The 19,998-nt window shown below is 37.2% G+C and overlaps 1 protein-coding gene across 1 annotated transcript in view; it reads right to left on the bottom strand.

The window, feature by feature from the left end:
• BMP5 (bone morphogenetic protein 5) overlaps window positions 1–17,090 on the bottom strand; it is a 72,388-nt gene extending 55,298 nt beyond the window's left edge. Inside the window, exon 1 of the mRNA XM_073335124.2 lies at window positions 15,931–17,090. Coding sequence (XP_073191225.2) covers window positions 15,931–16,414 — 484 coding nt within the window. The 5' untranslated portion in view covers window positions 16,415–17,090. The remainder of the gene's footprint in view (window positions 1–15,930) is intronic.
• Between the last annotated feature and the right edge of the window lie 2,908 nt (window positions 17,091–19,998).

Here is a 19,998-nt window from a genome sequence, read left to right on the forward strand (position 1 = left end):
AATTACTATTAACTGTGCTGAACAATGAACCTCCTGCTATTTCATTTTAGAATGCTGCATTTCAACTTTGACTAAACACGAAACAAAATCAAGCCAGCTGGAACAACGATCATAAATGAATGAATAAATAAATAAAATTTAAAATGCCCAGAACATACATTTAGAGAAAACAGAAAAGTGTATTGTAGATGATCACTTTAGAATTACTTTGACACATTCAATATTTTCTTAGTGAGACATTGTAAATATGCTGAAGTTTGCATAAACAACATAATTTAACATATTTTGGGCCATATCCTGACTTATTATAAATGTGTACCTCCACTGAAATCAGTGAAGCTACACCGATTTACACCAGTGGATTTAAACCACCCTATATATTTTATGCCTTCCGTGTTCTAGTTCTGCAACTTATGTAGCAATGTCACTTTATTGATTATTGTAAAACTACAAGGAAGTAGTTTAGTTAAAGCATACCAAAAATCTGCAGCGTGCAAAAGGACATTTACCCTTACTGATCCTCACACCGGATATGCTTGTAATCGTAATCAGAACTACAGTATTTGCTTCACTGTGTGTTTGGATCATGATTTATTCCTGGCCAAATGATAGGATGGGAACAACAAAAACATTTCTTTTGCACCCTAACATTTTTCACATTGGGCACCTTTGCTGAACTGTCCACAATGAAACCCAGAACTCTTTCCTGAACGATTAAAGTGAATTCAGAACTCACCAATCTGCATGAATACTTTGAACAATTCTTTCCCAATGTACATTTATCACCAGGTTAAAAAAGAGAGGCATTGGATTTGGGGAAGGTTGCATGACTCTGGATCTATCTTGCTCCCCATTACCAACGCGCTCCAGGTGCTGCAAGTCAAGGAGCATATTGAAAGCCCCCGCAACTTTCTTCCCTGCCTCTGTGGTAGTAGGAGCATATGGCTGATGCAAGTTTGTCTGCCTGTGAAGAACTCAGTTTAGCCATGGGTAGAACCACAATGGATGCCTACCCCGAACCTAGCATGTAGCTGTCTATTGTTTGGATTACTAGGAGTGTGAGACAATCAGAACACCCATGTTGATTGCAGAGTCATTCATCAATATAATTCATCTCTGGAATAATTAACCCAATCTTAAGATGTATTTTATGTGCTACAACTCCAGCTGCTTGGCTGTTAGCGGAGCTTAAACTTAAGAGACAGATACTTGTGTTTGATAAATTGAGCACTAACATGCTACTCTGTATTTTTATTTCAAACTATATGTTTGTAGAGCCAGGACAATGAGGAAAATTTGATATTTACAACACAGTGCAGGATCTACCTTTTTCTTGACTGCGGTTTATAGTATGCTCTTGTTTCTCCTAGGACTAAAAATGACTACTGGCGTAATCTCTGATGATGGTTCCAAATTACATTTAATCGAAAAATAGCCCTATCTGTTGCCCAGCCCATGATTGTACCCTACCTTTTGGGGCTACCTTGCTTTCATGTTCTTGACAATACATTGAAGGCAAGATTGAACAATTTGGTTGGAGCTGGCCATAATATATCCCACTAGTCCAAAGGGATGTTCATGCCATGTTAACAAAGCAGGCTTCTTTCACATACTGCAGCAAGTGGTGATGTAAACACAGGACAAACATATAGGGCTCAAAATCCCCTTTTAGGAAATTGTATTATAGAGTCTAGTATTCAAATCATCAGATGCTTTGATGCTAGATCAAGTCTGGTCTAGCATATGTGCACAACTCCCCACCGTATGCGCACTTTATGGTATTTGCACATCTGTATTAAGCTGGAAAAAGTGGGTATGCTCTTTGGTATATATCCATTTGAAAAATCTGGTCTTCAGTTTCAGAATTTAAGTTGGAGGGGGAAGGGTAATATTATTCTCATATATTTAAGTCAGTGCCATAATTGTGATACAAAAACACAACACAAAATCCCCGTCATCTGTTCACTCTGTAACATGGGCTACACTATGGATTTTTTAGGTCTCTATCCACATGATAGTGTATGCTATGGAGCCTCACTAAACACGATTCCAGAATGCAAAAGGGAATTGAAAGTGTATTGCTGGAAGACTTCAAGGTGGTTATAAGGGAACACAAGCACACATAATGAGCTATGATAGGAAATATCTGAAGTGCACACTGCAGGCATTAAAAAGAGGAAATGGCTATATTCTGATGTGCCACCTAAATTTGAATCATACTGATAAACATTACTATCTTGTCTTACAATAAACATCCCTCACAAAGATCACCAGAATAAAGGCAGCCTTTCCTTTAAGTCATCACATCATATTCTATTATTTCAATTATATTTATTTTTGTCTGAGACCATGAAGCTCGTTCATGTCTTTGTCTCCTTTTGATTAGACTACTGCAATATTCAGCTTGTTGGAGTTGGTTTTTAAACCAAACAGGATCATAACTAAGCACCTTGAAAGAAGGATAGCATCTTCCATAAGTAAATGTGAACATAGAAATCTAACCTGCAGGTTTTGCCTGTGCTACCTCTAAAACTTAGTATTTATTTCAAGAACACTTTTCTTTTCAGAGACAGGTTCATGAGTTGGTGCCAGATCCACCTAGGTTCTTACAATCCAGAGTCAAACAATTTCTAAATTCCAACTACTACATGGCAAACATTGTGTAACTGGGCTTCTTCTACAATCCTCCACAACCATAGTTAATTCTTCACAAAACACTTAAGAGGTTAATTATCTCTGTTTTTAATCATCATTTGATAACATACTCTTCCATATTGTGCTTCTTAAAAACTTGGGCCCAGATCCTCAGTTGGTGTTAATCAGCATTGCTCAAATGAAGTTAATAGAGGTAAATTATTTTACACCAGCTGAGGATTTTGTTTTTAAATTTTATTGCTTCTTTTCTTCATCTGTTTTCAGATATGAAGCACTCTGAGAACTTCCTTGTGAGATCTGAACAACAGAACAATAGCAATGCTATTTGTTGGGAGCCTCTCCCATCTTTGCTGCACAGTGAAAGGGCACATGGAAATCTCCGTCCTCTGGGGGACTGAAGCAGTATCTTCAACCCTAGTGTTCAAAATTCCTTAGACAGACACCCTCACACACGCAAATCATGGGACTGGTTTAAAAATCATGCATTTTAAAAAAATAAATTTTGGGTTCTTTTTACTTGCCTTCTGCTTTTTGAACATTTAAAGGCCACTTTTTTTTTTTTTTTTTTTTTTTTGCAACCATAGGATTAGAAACTTCATTAAGAAAAAAAAACATGAAAGCTGAGATTCTCACGTAAGTCTTGGACTCCAAGAAGACCACCAAACTTCATGAGACTCACAGTCAGCTCAGGAGAAATGGCAGCATTAGAGAAGTAAAAGGGAGAAATTCTGGAAAGACAGAGTAAGCTCTCTCATGGGAACAGAGGCACAGATCCCAGGTTATCTTCTTCAAACTCCAGTTAATGGAGCTGATACAAGGGACCTATGCTCCTCAATGCAGCATTGAGGCCTTTGGGAAAGCTCCAGGTCTTACAAGTAACTGGGAACCTACTTGTGAAATATAAGAGTTTAAAGGACTTATCTTGCAAGCTACTAAGCAACCCTCAACTCCCACTGAACTAAATGGGAGGTTACTCAGCATCTCACAGCACCAGGCTCAAATGCTGTTATTAGTCCTCAACTCCTGGGAGCAGATCCATGAACTCTCATCCTTATTTCAAAATGTTGCAACAGGATGCAATTAAGCACAATTAACAAAGGGGTCAAATGGTCATCTGATAAACCATGGTCCAAACAGGCAGCCTGGAAAGGTCAGTGCTGCTAAGGCTGCACAGTATTGATGAGGGGAAAAATAGTATAATTTAAGGACTTTTTAAAAAAGGAAAAACAACAACCCCAGTGTATTAAACTAGAGAGACTTATGTGCTTTCTGTGTTTTATCTTTATTATGTAGAGACATTACATAGTAAGTTTGCACAATTTTATACCTTACAGTCATAAACTAGGCTAGTCTCACAATACCTGAGTGAGTTAGGCAGCTTTTACTGCTTTAGTCTTAATAATTCTTTGTTTCATCTACATGACTGTCTGTCTTTATAAATACATCCTGAAGATTATGATTCACAGCAATCTACTGACATCTCCTACTAGAACAAGGACACTTTGAAATCCCCAGGAAGAATCCACAGTACAAGCGCAAGGGGCTACAAAGCTCTCAAGAGCTAAATCTTATACAAAGTGCACAGCCACATTAAAAATAGGGTATGTGGGGGACAGAGGCCACGGGATTTATGTAGTTGCAGATCCACCATGTCTACCTCCACTGGACGAACAGGGAGCTCAAACCTTTGTTGGTCCCCCAAATTCCCTCTCCACCACTGGGTGAAACCACAGTCCTAGACCAATTCTGAAACATCTTTGGCCCTCTGTGCTTATGGAGAGAAGGAAAGGTTTGTCCAAGGGAATTAGAGCTCACAAAGCATGTAAGCTCCATACAAGCATCCTTATTTTACAGATGGAGAAACTGAGGCAGGGTATCTTTGTCTGGAAAGTGAATCTCTCTGGTTTTCTTCCTTGGACAGCCCATTGACTGTCCTTTAGGTCTGGGCTGTGACCGTGGCTGTGGTAGACTCTCCAGCCGTTCAGCCTCCATACAGATTTCCACGTTCCACACACCAAGTACCACTAACTTGAGAGTGACTGATTAGACCTCAGAATGGCAATCTATTTAATCTAGGACAGAGAAGGACAAATACTCGCTGGCAACCTAGGAGATGCCCTGGGTTAAAGAACCTCTGGAGCACCTGTTCCAAAACAGTCTTACTACAGGGCAATTGCCTGAGCCTCCTATTTTCCATCATAAATCACAGCAAAACCATTTGCTGTTGGTGTGCTGCATGCTGGGCCTGCTGTTCCATCATCCATCCTCAGGATCTCTACCATTTTTCCCATTTCATACCTCTTTTGCAGAGTGGGTTCAAATAATCCTTTGGCACCTTACATCATGCGTGACCACGTGCCATTCTCCACCTGATCTAAAGCAAAGCCCTGTGTAGAGTCACCACTACCTCCCTTCCTATGGTTTGGTTTTATTCATAGATGCTAAGGCAAGAAGGGACCCCTGTGATCATTGAATCTGACCTCCTATAGCACAGACCATAGAACTTCCCCAGCATTTTTAGAAAAACGTCCAATCTTGGTTTAAAAAAATTGTCAGTCATGGAGAATCCACCACAACGGTTGGTAAATTATTCCAACAATAAATTACTCTCACTGTTAAAAAATTACACCTTACTTCCAGTCTGAATTTGTTTAGCTTCAAAATGCAGCCATTGGTTTGTGTTATACCTTTCACTACTCGACGCAGGAGCCCATTAAATACTTTTCCACACTGAGGTTCTTATACACTGTAATCAAGACACCCCATAACCTTCTGTTTTTAAGTTAAATAGACACAAGGAGATCAGTCTATCACTTTAAGGCATGTTTTCTAATCCTTTAATCATTCTCATGACTTTTCTCTGAACCTTCTCTAATTTATCAAAATACTTCTTTAATTGTGAGCACCAGAACTGGACACAGTATTCCAGCAGTGTTCACACCAGTGCCATACACACAGGTAAAATAACCTCTCTCTTCCTATTTGAGATTCCCTTGTTTATGCATCCTAGGATTGCATTAGCTCTTTTGGACAGAAAGTCACTCTGGGGGTCATGTTCAGCTGATTATCCACCATAACCACCAAATCTTTTTCAGAGTCACTGTTTTGCAGGACAAAGTCCCTCGTCCTGTAAGTATGGCCTATATTCTTTGTTCCTAGATGTATACATGTACATTTAGCCATATTAAAATGCATACTGCTTGCTTCCACGTAGTTTACCAAGTGATTCAGATTGCTCTGAATCAGTGACCTGTCCTCTTCACTATTTACCACTCCCCCAATTTTTGTGTCAGTGATGATTTTACGTTTTCTTCCTGGTCATTGCTAAAGATGACAAATAGGGTAGGGCCAAGAACCATCCCTGCAGGACCCCACTGGAAACAGACCCGCTCAATGACAATTTCCTGTTTACAGTTACCTTTTCAGACCAATGAGTAAGCCAGTTTTTAATCCATTTAATTTATTCCTAGTTAATTTTATATAAATTTGGTTTATATAAGTGCCATGTGGCACCAAATCAAATGTCGTACAGAAGGCAAAGTATATTACATGAACACTATTACCTTTATCAACCAAACCTGTAATCTCATCAAAAAAAGATATCAAGTTACAGTCAAACTATTTTCTATAAACTCATGTTGATCTACATTCATTACGTTACCCTCCTTTATTTCATTATTAATCAAATCCTGTATCAGCTGCTCCATTTTCTTGCCCAGGATCAATGTCAGTCTGACATGACTATAATTAACAGATCATACCATTTATCCTTTTTCTTTTAAATTGACACATTAGCCTTGATCCAGTCTTCTGGAACTTCCATAGTCCTCCAAGACTTATTGAAAATCAATATTAATGATCCAGCTAGCTCCTCAGCTAGTTCTTTTAAAACTCTTCTATGCAAGTTATCCGGAACTGCTGATTTAAAAATGTCTAACTTTAGTAAGCTTCTGTTCAACATCCTCCAGAGAAACTAGTGGAATGAGTGTTACCACCATATGATGAGACTGCATCATTTGTTTTTTCCCCCAAATATAGAACAGAAATATGTATTGAATTACCTCTGCCTCTTCTACATTATTACTGATAATTCTACCATTTCCATCTAGTAATGGACCAATACCCTTGTCAGTATTCTTTTTGTTCCTAATTCATTTTAAAACCTCTTTCTTATTGTCCTTAACCTGCAGGCCAAAGATTTCTCGTTGTGTCCCTTGACTTCCCTTATCAAATTATTAGCACAGAAATTAATATCACCACAACATAAGAATCAGCTCAACCTTCTCCCCAGGCAAATTATACTATTAGTAGATTACTAATTAGCAATTCTGGCCACATCAGGAAGATGAACAGATGTGTTTTTGACACACATTATATATCTATATATCTGTACTTGTATATACAATAATTTTAAGAAAGTATTTTACAACTGAATACATACATTTTTGTTCTGTGTTTGTATAGCACCTAGCAGAATGGGCTCCTGGTCCATGACTAGGGCTTCTACATGTTACAGCAATACAGTCCGAGAAAGAAAGAGAAAAAGAGAAAGAAAGAGAAAATGGAAGGATTGAGATATATATAGATATAGATATATATACGCACATCCATCCTTTTAAAACTTCATAGATTAAAGACCATTTCCTTCACAAATAAAAAAAATGGTTAAGAGGCGTTATCATTTTCAAGACAGTAAATATCATAAAACCATTACATACTATGCCCACACCTTAAATACTGCATGCAGTTCTGGTTCTCAAAAAAAATGGTAAACGGTACAGAGAAGGGCAACAAAAAACTATTAGGGGTATGGAACAGCTTCCTCGTGAGGAGAGATTAAAAAGACTGGGACTGTTCAGCTTGGAAAAGTGATGACTAAAGGGGGATATGACAGAGGTCTATAAAATCATGATGGGTGTGGAGAAAATGAATAAGCAAGTGTTATTTACCCCTTCACGTAGTACAAGTACCAAAAGGTCACTCAATTACATTAATAGCAGCAGGTTTAAAACAAACAAAAAGAAGTGCTTCTTCACTCAATGCACAGTCAACCTGTGGAACTCATTGTCAGGGGATGTTGTGAAGGCCAAAAGTCTAACTGGATTCAAAAAGAATTAGATACATTCATGGAGGATAGGTCCATCAATGTCTATTAGCCAAGATGGCCAGGGATGCAATCCCATTCTCCAGATGTTCCTGTGTCTCTGACTGCCAGATGCTGGGACTGGACAACAGGGGATGGATCACTCGATAATTGTCTTTTCTGTTCATTCCCTCTGAAGCATCTGGCACTGGCCACTGTTGGAAGAAAGAATACTGGACTAGATGGTCCATTGATCTGACCCAGTATGACCATTCTTATGTTTTCATGTGCCGCAACTGAGTAGGCCATTGGGACTTTGCAATAGGTATTCCTTTAATTTCATTCCTTTTACTGTAGTTTAAATACATGAGTGTTAAAAACAATAATATAGTGGTGAAGAAATTAATTCATTTAAAAAACTACATGTAAAGGGTCTTCATGGGCCAAATTCTCTGCAGACATGAATGAGTAAAATATTAGACATTATAGGTGACATCACATACACCAGTAGAGAATTTAGCCGTAAATATTAGGTATTTATATGGATGAAAATACTATTGGTCATCCTGGTAAAGTCTGATTCAGCCTTCAATATCTTACAAGGGAGCACTGGAGGAATTTTTTCCCCTAGTTTGTTGGTTGCCAACAATGGATGCATACCATGTACTAGCATTGATACTTCAGGTTTTCCTGACTAGCTTTCTAGGCTTCCACTCATTACTTTAGTAATGTGCCTTTGTGCTGGGCCCCACTGTGTCATTGTCGTCTATCAGTTGTGCATGCCCCTATCTGCAAAAGAGGATGGGCCGCTCCAAGTTCTACTCTTATCATTGTGGGTACAATACACATCACTAAATAGGAGGAGACAGAGTGGATGATACCATCAGCATAGTCTAGTATACTGGCACAATTGCTTAAAATGGTTGGAAACGACTGGCTTGGTTTGACTACCGAAGGATCTCTCTGTAATACTCTGGCCAAAGTACAGGACCATAAAACCAATACGATTGTACTCATTTTACAGTAATTTTTGCACAGAAATCAAGTCTTAAAATACAATACAAAATACAAACCAACTCCTGCCCCCATGCACCCCACCCGCAAACTAAATGAGCTGTTGTCAGGGCTGACGAGTTCTGCCTGCTGTAGCACTTGTGTGTTTTATAGGAAATTTTAGCCAGGGGTGTTATTTTAAGAGAAGAGCAAATGGGGAAACCCCATGGCCTAGCCAATAAAATATGAACTTTAGGTGCAATGAAGTACTCATAAATATAACTCGGAACAAGAGGATTCATTGTTCCTCCTGATCCCTTTTAGCTGATCCTCTGATCTCAGTCTCTCTGTATGCGTCATGGCAGCCCTCATCCTTTAACCTGTGGTTTTTAAAAGCTCGCTACTATGTTATTTATGACTATAGTGTCAGTAGCCAGTCTCTGTGCTCCCTACACACACATACTGGAGTAGAAGGGGCTTATTTTCTTTTGCTAGGATGAAAGGATTTGTATCTGGAACTGAATAGTTTGGGGACATTGAAGAAGTTACTTTGCTATAAGGGGGGAATTGGAGGATGAAGTATTCAATTCCCTACTTCCACCTGCATGGCTTCAAGAGCACCTCCTCACTCCCTCCCATTTACACCTCATCCATCTTCATCTTGCAACCTTTCATTCTCCTGTCTCTCTTTTAACACGACCTCCAATCTCAAGAACTTTATTGGCATGACAAGGTATACAAGTGTCGCCAAAGGGAATACATCACGTTCCATATCAGCAATTCCAGTGAGGTCACACTCTTGAACTGTCCTCATTCATTCTCTCCTTTGTCATCTTTATCGCATTCATTTTTCTTAATACTTTCTTTAATGCCTTCTTAAAGTATTATTCTAATTCACTGTCTGAGCAGCAAAATGAAACTGCCATAAAATTAAAGTTCAGTGACCCACCTTTGCTGGCAGGGAGGAGGACAAGGAGGAGACTATGGGAAGAGTGTGGGAAAAAATTACAAGTCTGGTAGCAGCCAGAGTTTTCCTGAAGCCCTGGGGGAGCCTTTCTTTAGCAGGAACTTCATAAACTGTTCATCCTCAGCTATGTGGGAATACAAGACTGCACCTCAAATGATCATCACTTTTCTGTTAAACTTAGCCCATAGGCCCAAGAAAACCAGCACAAAGGAAGTGTCATGGCTAGAAAGTCAAGAAGGCATCTCCACAGCCCCACTAGAGACTTAATACTCACTGAAGATCCTCCTCAGAGAGTAAGCCCTCACCAGCCTCTCTCATCCTCTTTTGTAGCTAGTCACTAGGAATTGGTGTTTTCTGAGGAAAATATGTACTGTACAATACACACAATCCTTACGTCCCCAACCCAAGCTGTGTTTAGTTTGGAAAAGCAACACATATTAAAGAAAAAGAAGCAGAACTGGGTCAGCATCCTTCCAATGGGAAAATATTAATATTTTAAATATATGTTTATGTACAATTTGAGAGAGAGAGAGATTATAGATATCCCTTCACCATAAACTTCTGACCATCTGCTAAATCAGTTTCTCTTCAGTTATCTGCAATTTCTTTCAAATCTGTCGGCAAGGGAAGTTAGACAGTTTTATGCCCCAGTTAATGGAGAGCTTGACATATTTTTGGCCAAGTTGCTACAACAATTTACTTGAATTTAAAGTGTTAACTTTGGCAAAGAATTAACTGACGGTTATAAAAATATTATTTTGTTAGATGATAGTCATGCAAAACACACAAACCTATCTAGAGGTATGTCTATAGAACTCATAACATTCATGTAACATGAGAAATTTCCAAGGAAATATAGAAATACAAAGTGATAAAGCAATATAGTTTCAGACTAGAAAGACGGACAAATATTTCCCTTTTGAAATCCTAACAACCTGCTCTGTCCTAATGTCAAAATTGGTTAGCCCTGACTAACAAATGATTAGAGATGGGTGAGCTGTTGGTAGTGAATAAGTTATTCAATGAATTTGGATTTTTGTTCCTGTAACAAATTTGTTAATTTGTTCATTATTCAAAGCCGTTTGGGCACTTTATGTAAACATATAAAATTATTCCCTTGTTACTCATTGTTTGTGATGTTTGTTTGGACTTCTAAGTCACATTAGATTGTTTCTGTTCACTGACTGGATGACTAAAAATTGTATTGTGAAGGGAAGTCAAAGGAGATTTCAAGTTGCCAGCATGGCTTTTGTTTGGATAGTATTAGCAAGACTCACTTGCTACAAAGTTTTCTTGCAAAATTTTCACTTGTATGAAAATTCACAGAAAACAAAGAAAAAACAGTGATTGTTGTAGTTTCCGTTCAATATCGTCATGCAGTTTTTTGCAGCATTTGCCCAACTATACAAATAATTAAGATCTGTGGGCTATTTTATTTAATTTGTATTCATTTGTATAATAGCATCTGTCTGTTTAACACAAGATAGTAAAAACACCACTTGCATCACTTTCATTAAGGTTGTTTCAATGTTTCCATTAAAAAACTTGTATTTTTGTGAGGTAAATACTGTACTACATCCAAAGAAATTCACTCATAGCTAAAATTAAGCCTCAAAGGTCAGAAACTGACCACTTTTTTTTTTTAAACCATACAAAAAAGTTTGGCCATTCTTAAGTGCTAAACTAATACAGAAGTTAATGGTTTCGGATGCTCTTTGCAGTCATATATCAAAACTAGCTCAGTTTCCACTACTCTTGACATTTTCTTGCTTAGTTTGCCATATCCTTCAGTATTGATTGGTTACTTTAGTGTGGGAGGTTATAGCAAGTCAATTATTTTGGTTTAAGAAACTAGCTACCGTACAGGCACAATGGCTAAATATGGATAGGAGCCCCCGTTTTATTGTATATAACTCAAATAGTAATACATAGATTTGTAAGTATTTTGAGTATGGACTAAAAACATAGTACAGCCTTAAAATGACTTCATAAAAGTTGTTTTCTATCATCTTTGTAATACAGAAAAACAATAGGCTGTAATGAGTCCATACATGATTCACATTTTAAAGAGGAGCATAAATATGCCTTAAACAAGCAAACTCTCTTTGATTTCAACCTTTGATTCAGCAGCTGACTCCAAAGGGTCTAGTGGGGGAACACTTTTAATTAGGTGTGCAGAATCCAGCCCAAAAACTCCTTATGAAAGAGTAGTTTCTGTTTATAGACATTAGCTGCTTTGTAAAGCTAAAGATCACAGTCAGTTCCTTCTTTAAAATAGCATGTAAAGTTCCGGCTGACAAATATAATAATGACCTTCCCATCTGCATTTTTAAAAATTCAAACCACTTTCATGTTAGGCAAGAAGAAAATAATTGAAAACCAAAGGTTTGATTATTTTTGTATTCCATAATATAACAGTGGCCAAATGTATTCAAACCAAATATAGGAAGACAGAAAACAGAATTGCTTATTAAAGGCAAATATCTGCTTACAGCAAGTTTTACGGATGACTTGTAAACAAAAGAAAATATATAGATATATTAATAGAAATGGGGAGAAACCCTTAAGCACAGTGGTAGCAGTGCTCATTGTGATGGTATATGGAAAATGTAATCCTTTTACTGGAAATGTTTGAACATAACTGTTAAAATCCTTTCTGTTTCTTTGGTCCAAACTTGAGCCAATTTTTTTTCTCTAATTCAATCTTGCTTTTTTGTTTTAAGGTGTGGGGTGGGCAAACCGTGAAGTTTTTTTTCCAGCAAAGTCCTTCCTTTGACATAATTCCCACTGGACACAGTGAGCAAGGACTGTATAATTATTATAGGATTTAGCTCTTCCCTGGCGAATACAGTGTCATATATGTCATTTTGGAGATCAGCCAAAAAGAAGATGCCAGAACTCTAAGCTGCAGTCACTCACTTACAACAGTCTGGGTCAAAACGTAACAGGAAAAAACCACCCATGAACAAAACAAAGAAGCTCTGAAGTTGTAGGTTATATGATCAGATTATTAAAAGCTCTGTGGTTTATTTTGGTGAGGTTTTATTCTTTGTCTTCTGGACCAACCCCGTTAACTCTTGTGTTTCAATCATCAATATTTATGGGGAGTTGCCAATATGCTCAGCATTGTATAAAACATGGGAGAATACATAGTCCCTGCCCTGTCTATATCTTTTGAGAAAGAAGAGACCATAATACTGATATAAGCAGCATGTGCTTACAATTTTAATTTTAGACAAGATAAATATGTTCATTTTTTGCTCCTGGTTGCTCGAGGGAAATTCTTGTAATTGTAATTCCCTTGGTTGTATTTTTAAAAGGTGAGAAGTTTAGAACTCCATTCTGAAAGGTAGCTTTTTTTGCAGTTTTTGTTCTTCAGTAGAAAGTGATTTGTCCTTCACTGATTTTTACTTTCCCCTAGTTTCTTTTGTAATTTATTATGTTACCCATAAGGATGATTTTATTTTTGTAGCTCATACCTAATAAGGCTTCTCCAGCAGGACACTTACACATTCGTTGTTTTACCATATGTGCTTTAAGTAATTATAATTGGCAATACAATGGTTTAAATGTAAAATGCCAGGATGATTAATCTGCTTTGGAAGCAGTATTGACCATATTAATACTGGCATATAATTAATTAAATACATTTTATCAGTGCAATCTAGGATTACAAAGATTTATTAATTTGATAAATGTTGCTTAGTGCTTCAAACCCAAAATGACTTGTGTTCTGTTACTAACAATACCTCAATTTTTATTGATTTTAAGGTATAGTGATAGCATTAATTTATCAATGCATATTTTCCCCATTATATGTTAACATAGCTTGCTCTCATCTGTCGGGATCTTAAATCATACCAAATGGTTACCTGCTTCAATGACTTATTTAGTCATAAGTTATTATGCTAAAACATGGGCTCATTTAATAAAAATGTTAAAGCTAATCTATATTAGTCATCAATATTTATTATGAATGTTACATAGTGAAGCATGCTATAAACCACAATTACACAGAATGAACACTGTGGAATGTCATTGAAACTGATGCAGGGTTAAACCTAATTTAGGTTTAAAATACATTTTTAATGGCTTATAAATACCAAACAAAATCTGGAATTTATATAGTATTCTTGAGATTTTAATCATGTCTAATTACTGTAACCACTAGAAAACTCTCACTCCAAGTTTTCAGTTGAAAAAATGTAAGACAAAGCATATAATGTTATTTTAAAGGGATTTTTTTGGTTTTTGTTTTTAAAGGAACATGGACCTCAGGCCAGAATGAGAGGCAGAAATATTAAGACACGTAGACAAGACTTGCATTCACCTGAATGGGAGTTTTGCTTGTGTAAGCACTGCAGAATCCGACCATTCCAGTCCAGATCCCAATCCTGCAAAGACTTATGCACGTATTTAATATTGCATCCTGTAAGAAGTCCTATTAAAATCATCAGGCTTACTCAAAGGGTCAGATCGTCAGCCGCTGTAGATGGATGTAGCTCAATTGACTTGAATGAAACTGTACCAATTTACACTAGCTGAGGATTTGACCACAGTGTATTAGGTTAAGTAGATATGTAAACTTTTGTAGGATTGGATACTTGACTATTGCTTAGGAGATCATAGTGGTTTGTTTTTTGTTTTTTTTTTAAATATTGGCATTTTAACTTCAAATGCTGTAGAGTACTTTTTGTGAGTTGTATCATGTTTCCAATCATTTTAAAACTAATATGCAGATAATATAGAAGTATAATATTTAGAACATCCCTGGAAAGGAACTGACCCGTTAAAATAATAAGTTCTATTCTGTTCAACTTATTGACTTCTGGGAACAAAAAAATGTAATTACATTAATTTATTAATTGTATTTGGAGTTGCACATATATGTTGCTGTTTTTCTTAAAAAAAAAATTGGAAATTGAGCACGCTAACCTGCCAACTAATTAGTGAAATATGATTTTATTATTATGGCAACTGAACTCTAGGGTGTCATTTTCCTACAAATTCTGGTAGCTAAGAAGGTTAGTGATTAGACATGTTTAATCCTGCAGCAGGTTTTAGGGACCTGGAAGACAAAAAAAGTCTAAAATGTGTGTGATGATGTGTATTTCAGAACATGGGCCAATATTAAAAAAGTTACCATAATAACGATTACTCTGGAAAGCAAGACAGTTTATCAGATCTTTTACAGCACTTGTAGAAAACCTTCAGGTTTTCATTTACACACTTTTGCTACTAAAGTCAAATTAGAAGTTGTATAAATAGTGCTGTCAGGCTTTCAGCATATTCCTTTTTCATTTTTAGATTGTAAAACTGGTGAGTAAATTAAATGGATTGTTTGCAACATTCTTAATGACATTTAAGTCGCCTATTCTAGTTAAGAAACGTGCAATTAATTTTTTTCATTGAATTATGTAATGTTTCATAACTGGTAAACATGTTGCTCCACAAGACCAAATATAATTGGGTTTCATCCATATAACTTAATTTACATACACTTTCATACCAGAAACAAGTCAAAAAAGAAGAGTTCCTGGAATTTTGAAATATTATATCTATTATTTATGTTATAAATAAACATACAAAATTTTAAGACCGAACCCAGGTTCCAGACACCCTGACAAAACACTAAAAATACAACCCTTGGTTATAAAATAGAAACAACAAAAAATCAGCAGCAGATGCCACAAAATCCAGCCATTCAGCTGAAAAGATAACAAAAATTTGACATTTACCAACAGAAAAAAAAAAAAAAAACCCTTCTCGTTAGAAACGACTTGATTCCCCACCCTCTTCACATTCTAGCCTTTAAAATATTAACATCTGATGTTTTTTTATGTTTGAGCTTTACATAAAACGGAGGGGAAAATAACCCACCAACACACATAAGTGTTTGATTTTTTTTTTTTTTAGTTTTAAAAAAACGGAGCTGGCCTAAGGCTAGCACTTTCATTACATCAATGGAAGAAAGAAAACAGAAGCCAGGAGAGGGGAGTTATAGAAACTGACTTTATATAAACAGTGAGAAAAACCTTTTTCCATGGCCACCTACAATGTAGCTACTTTACCATTAGCAGAACTTCTATTTTATTAGTAGTACAACTTCCAGGGCCCAATCCTGTTTTGTTTATACAGGCTAAGCTCACACTGGGAGATTTGCCTCTGTACAAACTACAGGATCAGGGTGATAGTTTGTCAAACAGAGCAGAAAAAAAATGTTTAGACATACCTAAATTGACAAAGCTCATGACCATGTCGGCATCATTCAGAAAGTTGGTATCACGCAGGCTGGCTAAGGGAGGACTCTGTGTGGTCAGGGGGGTCATGCGAGATAATTGTATTCTCCGTGAGTATCCATTTGGAGATGCGGAGTATCCTTTTCTTACCCCTTTGCTCTCTCCTCCCATTGATTCCCTCAGTGAATACTCCAGTTCCTCAGTATCCTCTTCATTTGTCATGGCATTGTACAGGTCCAGCATGAAAAGGGGTGCAGAAGAAGCCTGCTTTCCAGGTGAAAATGGTCTGGGTCTGTGAGGTAAACCCAAGATAGAGAGAATCTCTCTCTGGATCTCCCTTCTCTCATGGTTCCGCAGCCTCCTGTAAATAAAACTTGAATGGACATGATTGTCTCCTAAGCCTCCCTGTGCATGACCCACTAGAACCCAGCAATTCCAAAGTAAGCCCAGGAAAGCTTTGAGTGCCGTTAGGTTCATTGTTGAAAAGAAAAAGAACAAAAATATTTCTCCTGCTTATTCTGAGCTCCTATGAGATCTGCTTTACCAGTGGCTGAAAAACAAAATTTACCTATTCTTCATGTCAATGTCATCTCTAAACATAACATCTTTGGTGATTCTCACCCACCCTCCGTTTAAATATTATGGAATGTGTCAGGTTGCAGTTATTTCTAAGAAAGCTGAAATTCAGACTTCCAATTTTCCACTGTTGTTATCGTTTTTTCTGCATTTATGGAGCAGAAGACCAGTATTTTGTCAGCTGACCTAGGCATTCCTATTAAAAACCTTAGATAACCAGGTCTTTAGTTCAGGGTTGTGTTAGCAAGAGCTGATCTTCTGATACACTGTAGTTCCCAGAGTTATCTTCTCTTGTTATTCTGAGTTCTTCTCACACCTTGCACTCTTTCAAAGATAAAGTCCTGAGTCACAGATTTGTCTTGATCTGTACCTTGGTAGTATAATTTATATTTGTCCAGCAGCCTGGTGATAACTTTAACATCTTTTGAATCACCTTAGTATAAACTAATTCTAAAGAATGTACTAATCTAATTCATATGTTTCCCTGAATTTACTTGAAAAAACTTCTGTAAATCCATTCAACCCCTGTCAGCTTCTTAACTGTTATTTCCAACTCTAGCAGGCACAAATATAACAGCTCTCTTCAACAGAGATCTAAAGACTAATGTAAGCACAACCCTGCTGGGAAAGAAGAGGCTTCTCATTGTAATTTGAAACGGGCAAAGCAAAAAAGTCCTTAACCCTTCTGCTGCCAGACAAAGCTTCACCCCCCCAGAACCCCAATGTACAGTAATATACGTAAATTGGGTACATACCTATTTTGACATTTACAAACATCTTCTACAAAACCCCAGCTCTATAATTTAGCTTTACTTTAACTATATGTCCTAAATTTGTTTATGCTTATAATATAGGTCTTTGAGTCCGCAAATTAGTAAATTTGAATATGACACACTCAGTCACATGACATATTAAACTAGGATCTCATTCTGAGAAGTGTTTATATTTTAAGATGCTTACATAAATAAAGATTACCTTTAAAAAAAAACCTGTAGGATAATTTATCAATTAAAGCTCAATTTATTTCTCTGTTTAGCTGTAAATTAACAGAAGGCAATCTAAATTAAAGTCAGCAAGCAATATATTAAAAATGCACATAGTTAATGGTGTAATTATACATCACATAGGTAGTAATTAGCAATAATCATTTGTTTAAAGTGTGTTTTGTATAATACATGATTGTACTGCATTTTCTAGTTAAAGTGCAAAACTGAGATTTAAACTTCATAGCCTGCTACTAATAAACTATTTCTCTAATTTAGTATAACTGGCTAGATAGCTAAACAGTTACTCACAAATGCTTTACTTGAAATTATGGTTCTCATTCCAAATTTTATTAAGGCCTGCACCTTGGATTTTCTTATAATTTACACAAAATCATAGTATTGTGTGTCACTATTGCTTAAAATTACTTGCAGCCAGTTACCTGCTTCTTAAAATTTGATTTAAGCGTTAGGGAAATTTCCCTTGATGAGGATACAGCTGGAGAGTGAGATGGGGGCAAGAATACAGAAAAAGGAAGAAATAAGACAAAAAATGAAAAAAAGTTACTGAAATGCCGGACATCAAAGAAAAAACAGGTTCCTAAATTGCCCTCAGGCAGCTTTCACTCATGTGACCAGCACCTACTCAGCAGATGACCATAGTTCTCAGTGAACTTATGAGCACTACAGAAGTTATATTCTCACCCTAATAAGCCACTCATGAACAATTTCTCTAGTACAGTAGGCACAAACAAGCTTTTCTCATATGTTCTGGTCCATATTATGCCTTTGGGGCCCAATCCAACTCCCATTAAAGTAGACTGAACACTTTCCATTAAATCAAGGACCCATTCAAGGCACACTGATGACAACCAGGCAACCCCACTGAGTTCAGTCGAGTTGATGGGCATTGCCAAGGGAAGGATTTATCCCATAATGGGATGGCTACAATTAACACCAAAGCTGATGGCAAAACTCTTATTCCTTTATGGGAGAATGATCAGAACCCTACTGAGGTCTTTTTCCATTTATTTTCCCTCGGCAACCATTTGCTGCGTCCACTACAAAGTAAATCTCAGTTTGCATTTAAGTTTGAGCTCCCATTTGTCCTACTCACAGGAGTGTAATGGTGCCTACGATGTTATTGTACACCTGCCCCCATCATATCTCTCGTAAACTTGCTTATTTCTCTTTTCCACCAAAATGTCCCCATTTTTCTCTAGAGAGAATCTTTTATAGGACCAGCTTCTGTTGGTGAAAGACACAAGCTTTCAAGCTTACACAGAGTTCTTCTTCTGTGTAAGTACGACAGCTTGTCACTTTCACCAACAGAAGTTGATTCAATATAAGATGTTACCTCATTCATCTTATCTAATATCCTGGGATCAACATTGCTACATCATTTTTTTCCCCTCTAAGCATTCATGAAAGGTCTTGGACGGATTGCCCTGGAGACTTCAGTGAGACAATGTTGGGAGTTCGTACTGCTGCCTGCTGCCCCTTAGACAAGCTGAGGGCTAAAGTGCGTCAAGCACAAACCCAGTCAGTCAATCTTTGGTTTCTCTCCTGAGAGTGCCAACTAAATGTTCTCAGTGGTGAGGATGCTTTTTAATTATGTAAACAGCTGGCTGATAGGAATCAGAATAATCATATAAACCACTACTCATGCAGCTGATGGTGACAATTTCAGTCACTATCAAACTAAGTCAGAACCAAACACTTGACCTATATATGAAAGGTTTCCTACTGAGCCAGCAAGTCCACTTGACTAGAACCTTTAAAGAAAAGCCTTTACTTAATTTTTATCAGAACACACCCAACATCCTTCCATAACAAGTTCATGTTCTAGAGACAACAGACATTTACCATAGATATCTCACACATAGGGTGCCAGAACCCTTCAGCTCCAAAAATTAAAGGCTCTATCAGTTGAGCTAAAGGAGATCTCCTGAAGCAGTTAAGGTAGATAAGATCCTTTCCTTATCTCTTCTGTAGGTGGATTGGCTAGCAAATGGAGACATCACACACAAATCTAGTATACTGGTGTCTTTTATTGGCAAGTCGTCTTCTTAGTGTATGCACAACATGCCTCAAGTGGCACATGACCAGGATTCATCACCGAATTTGGTCCGCTGGCTGGATTATCAGCTTTCCTGGGCCAGGTACTGACAGGGAGTGTGATATGCACGCTGATCCATGTCCCCCAAGAATTGACTACTGATGAAACAAGAAGTGATGTTTGGATCTGGATTGGGTTGGGTTGAAGTGAGGATTCAGGTTCAACATCAAATTAGAGCTAGGATTCAGATTTTATGACAACATAATCTTGTGAGCTGTTTGCATGAGATTTCAGTTTAAAAGTAATGGAAACTGTATGAAACCAACTAGTTTCATAAGATTTTAGCTACATTCAAATCGGAATCAGAAACTAGGCCCCTGGTGGTTTTGTATCTGATCCAGAAGCAAAACTGCAGCAGTGTGTTTGAATCCAAAATTCAGATT

Source organism: Lepidochelys kempii, chromosome 3, assembly GCF_965140285.1.
Source record: "Lepidochelys kempii isolate rLepKem1 chromosome 3, rLepKem1.hap1, whole genome shotgun sequence".
Taxonomy (NCBI): Eukaryota; Metazoa; Chordata; order Testudines; family Cheloniidae; genus Lepidochelys; species Lepidochelys kempii.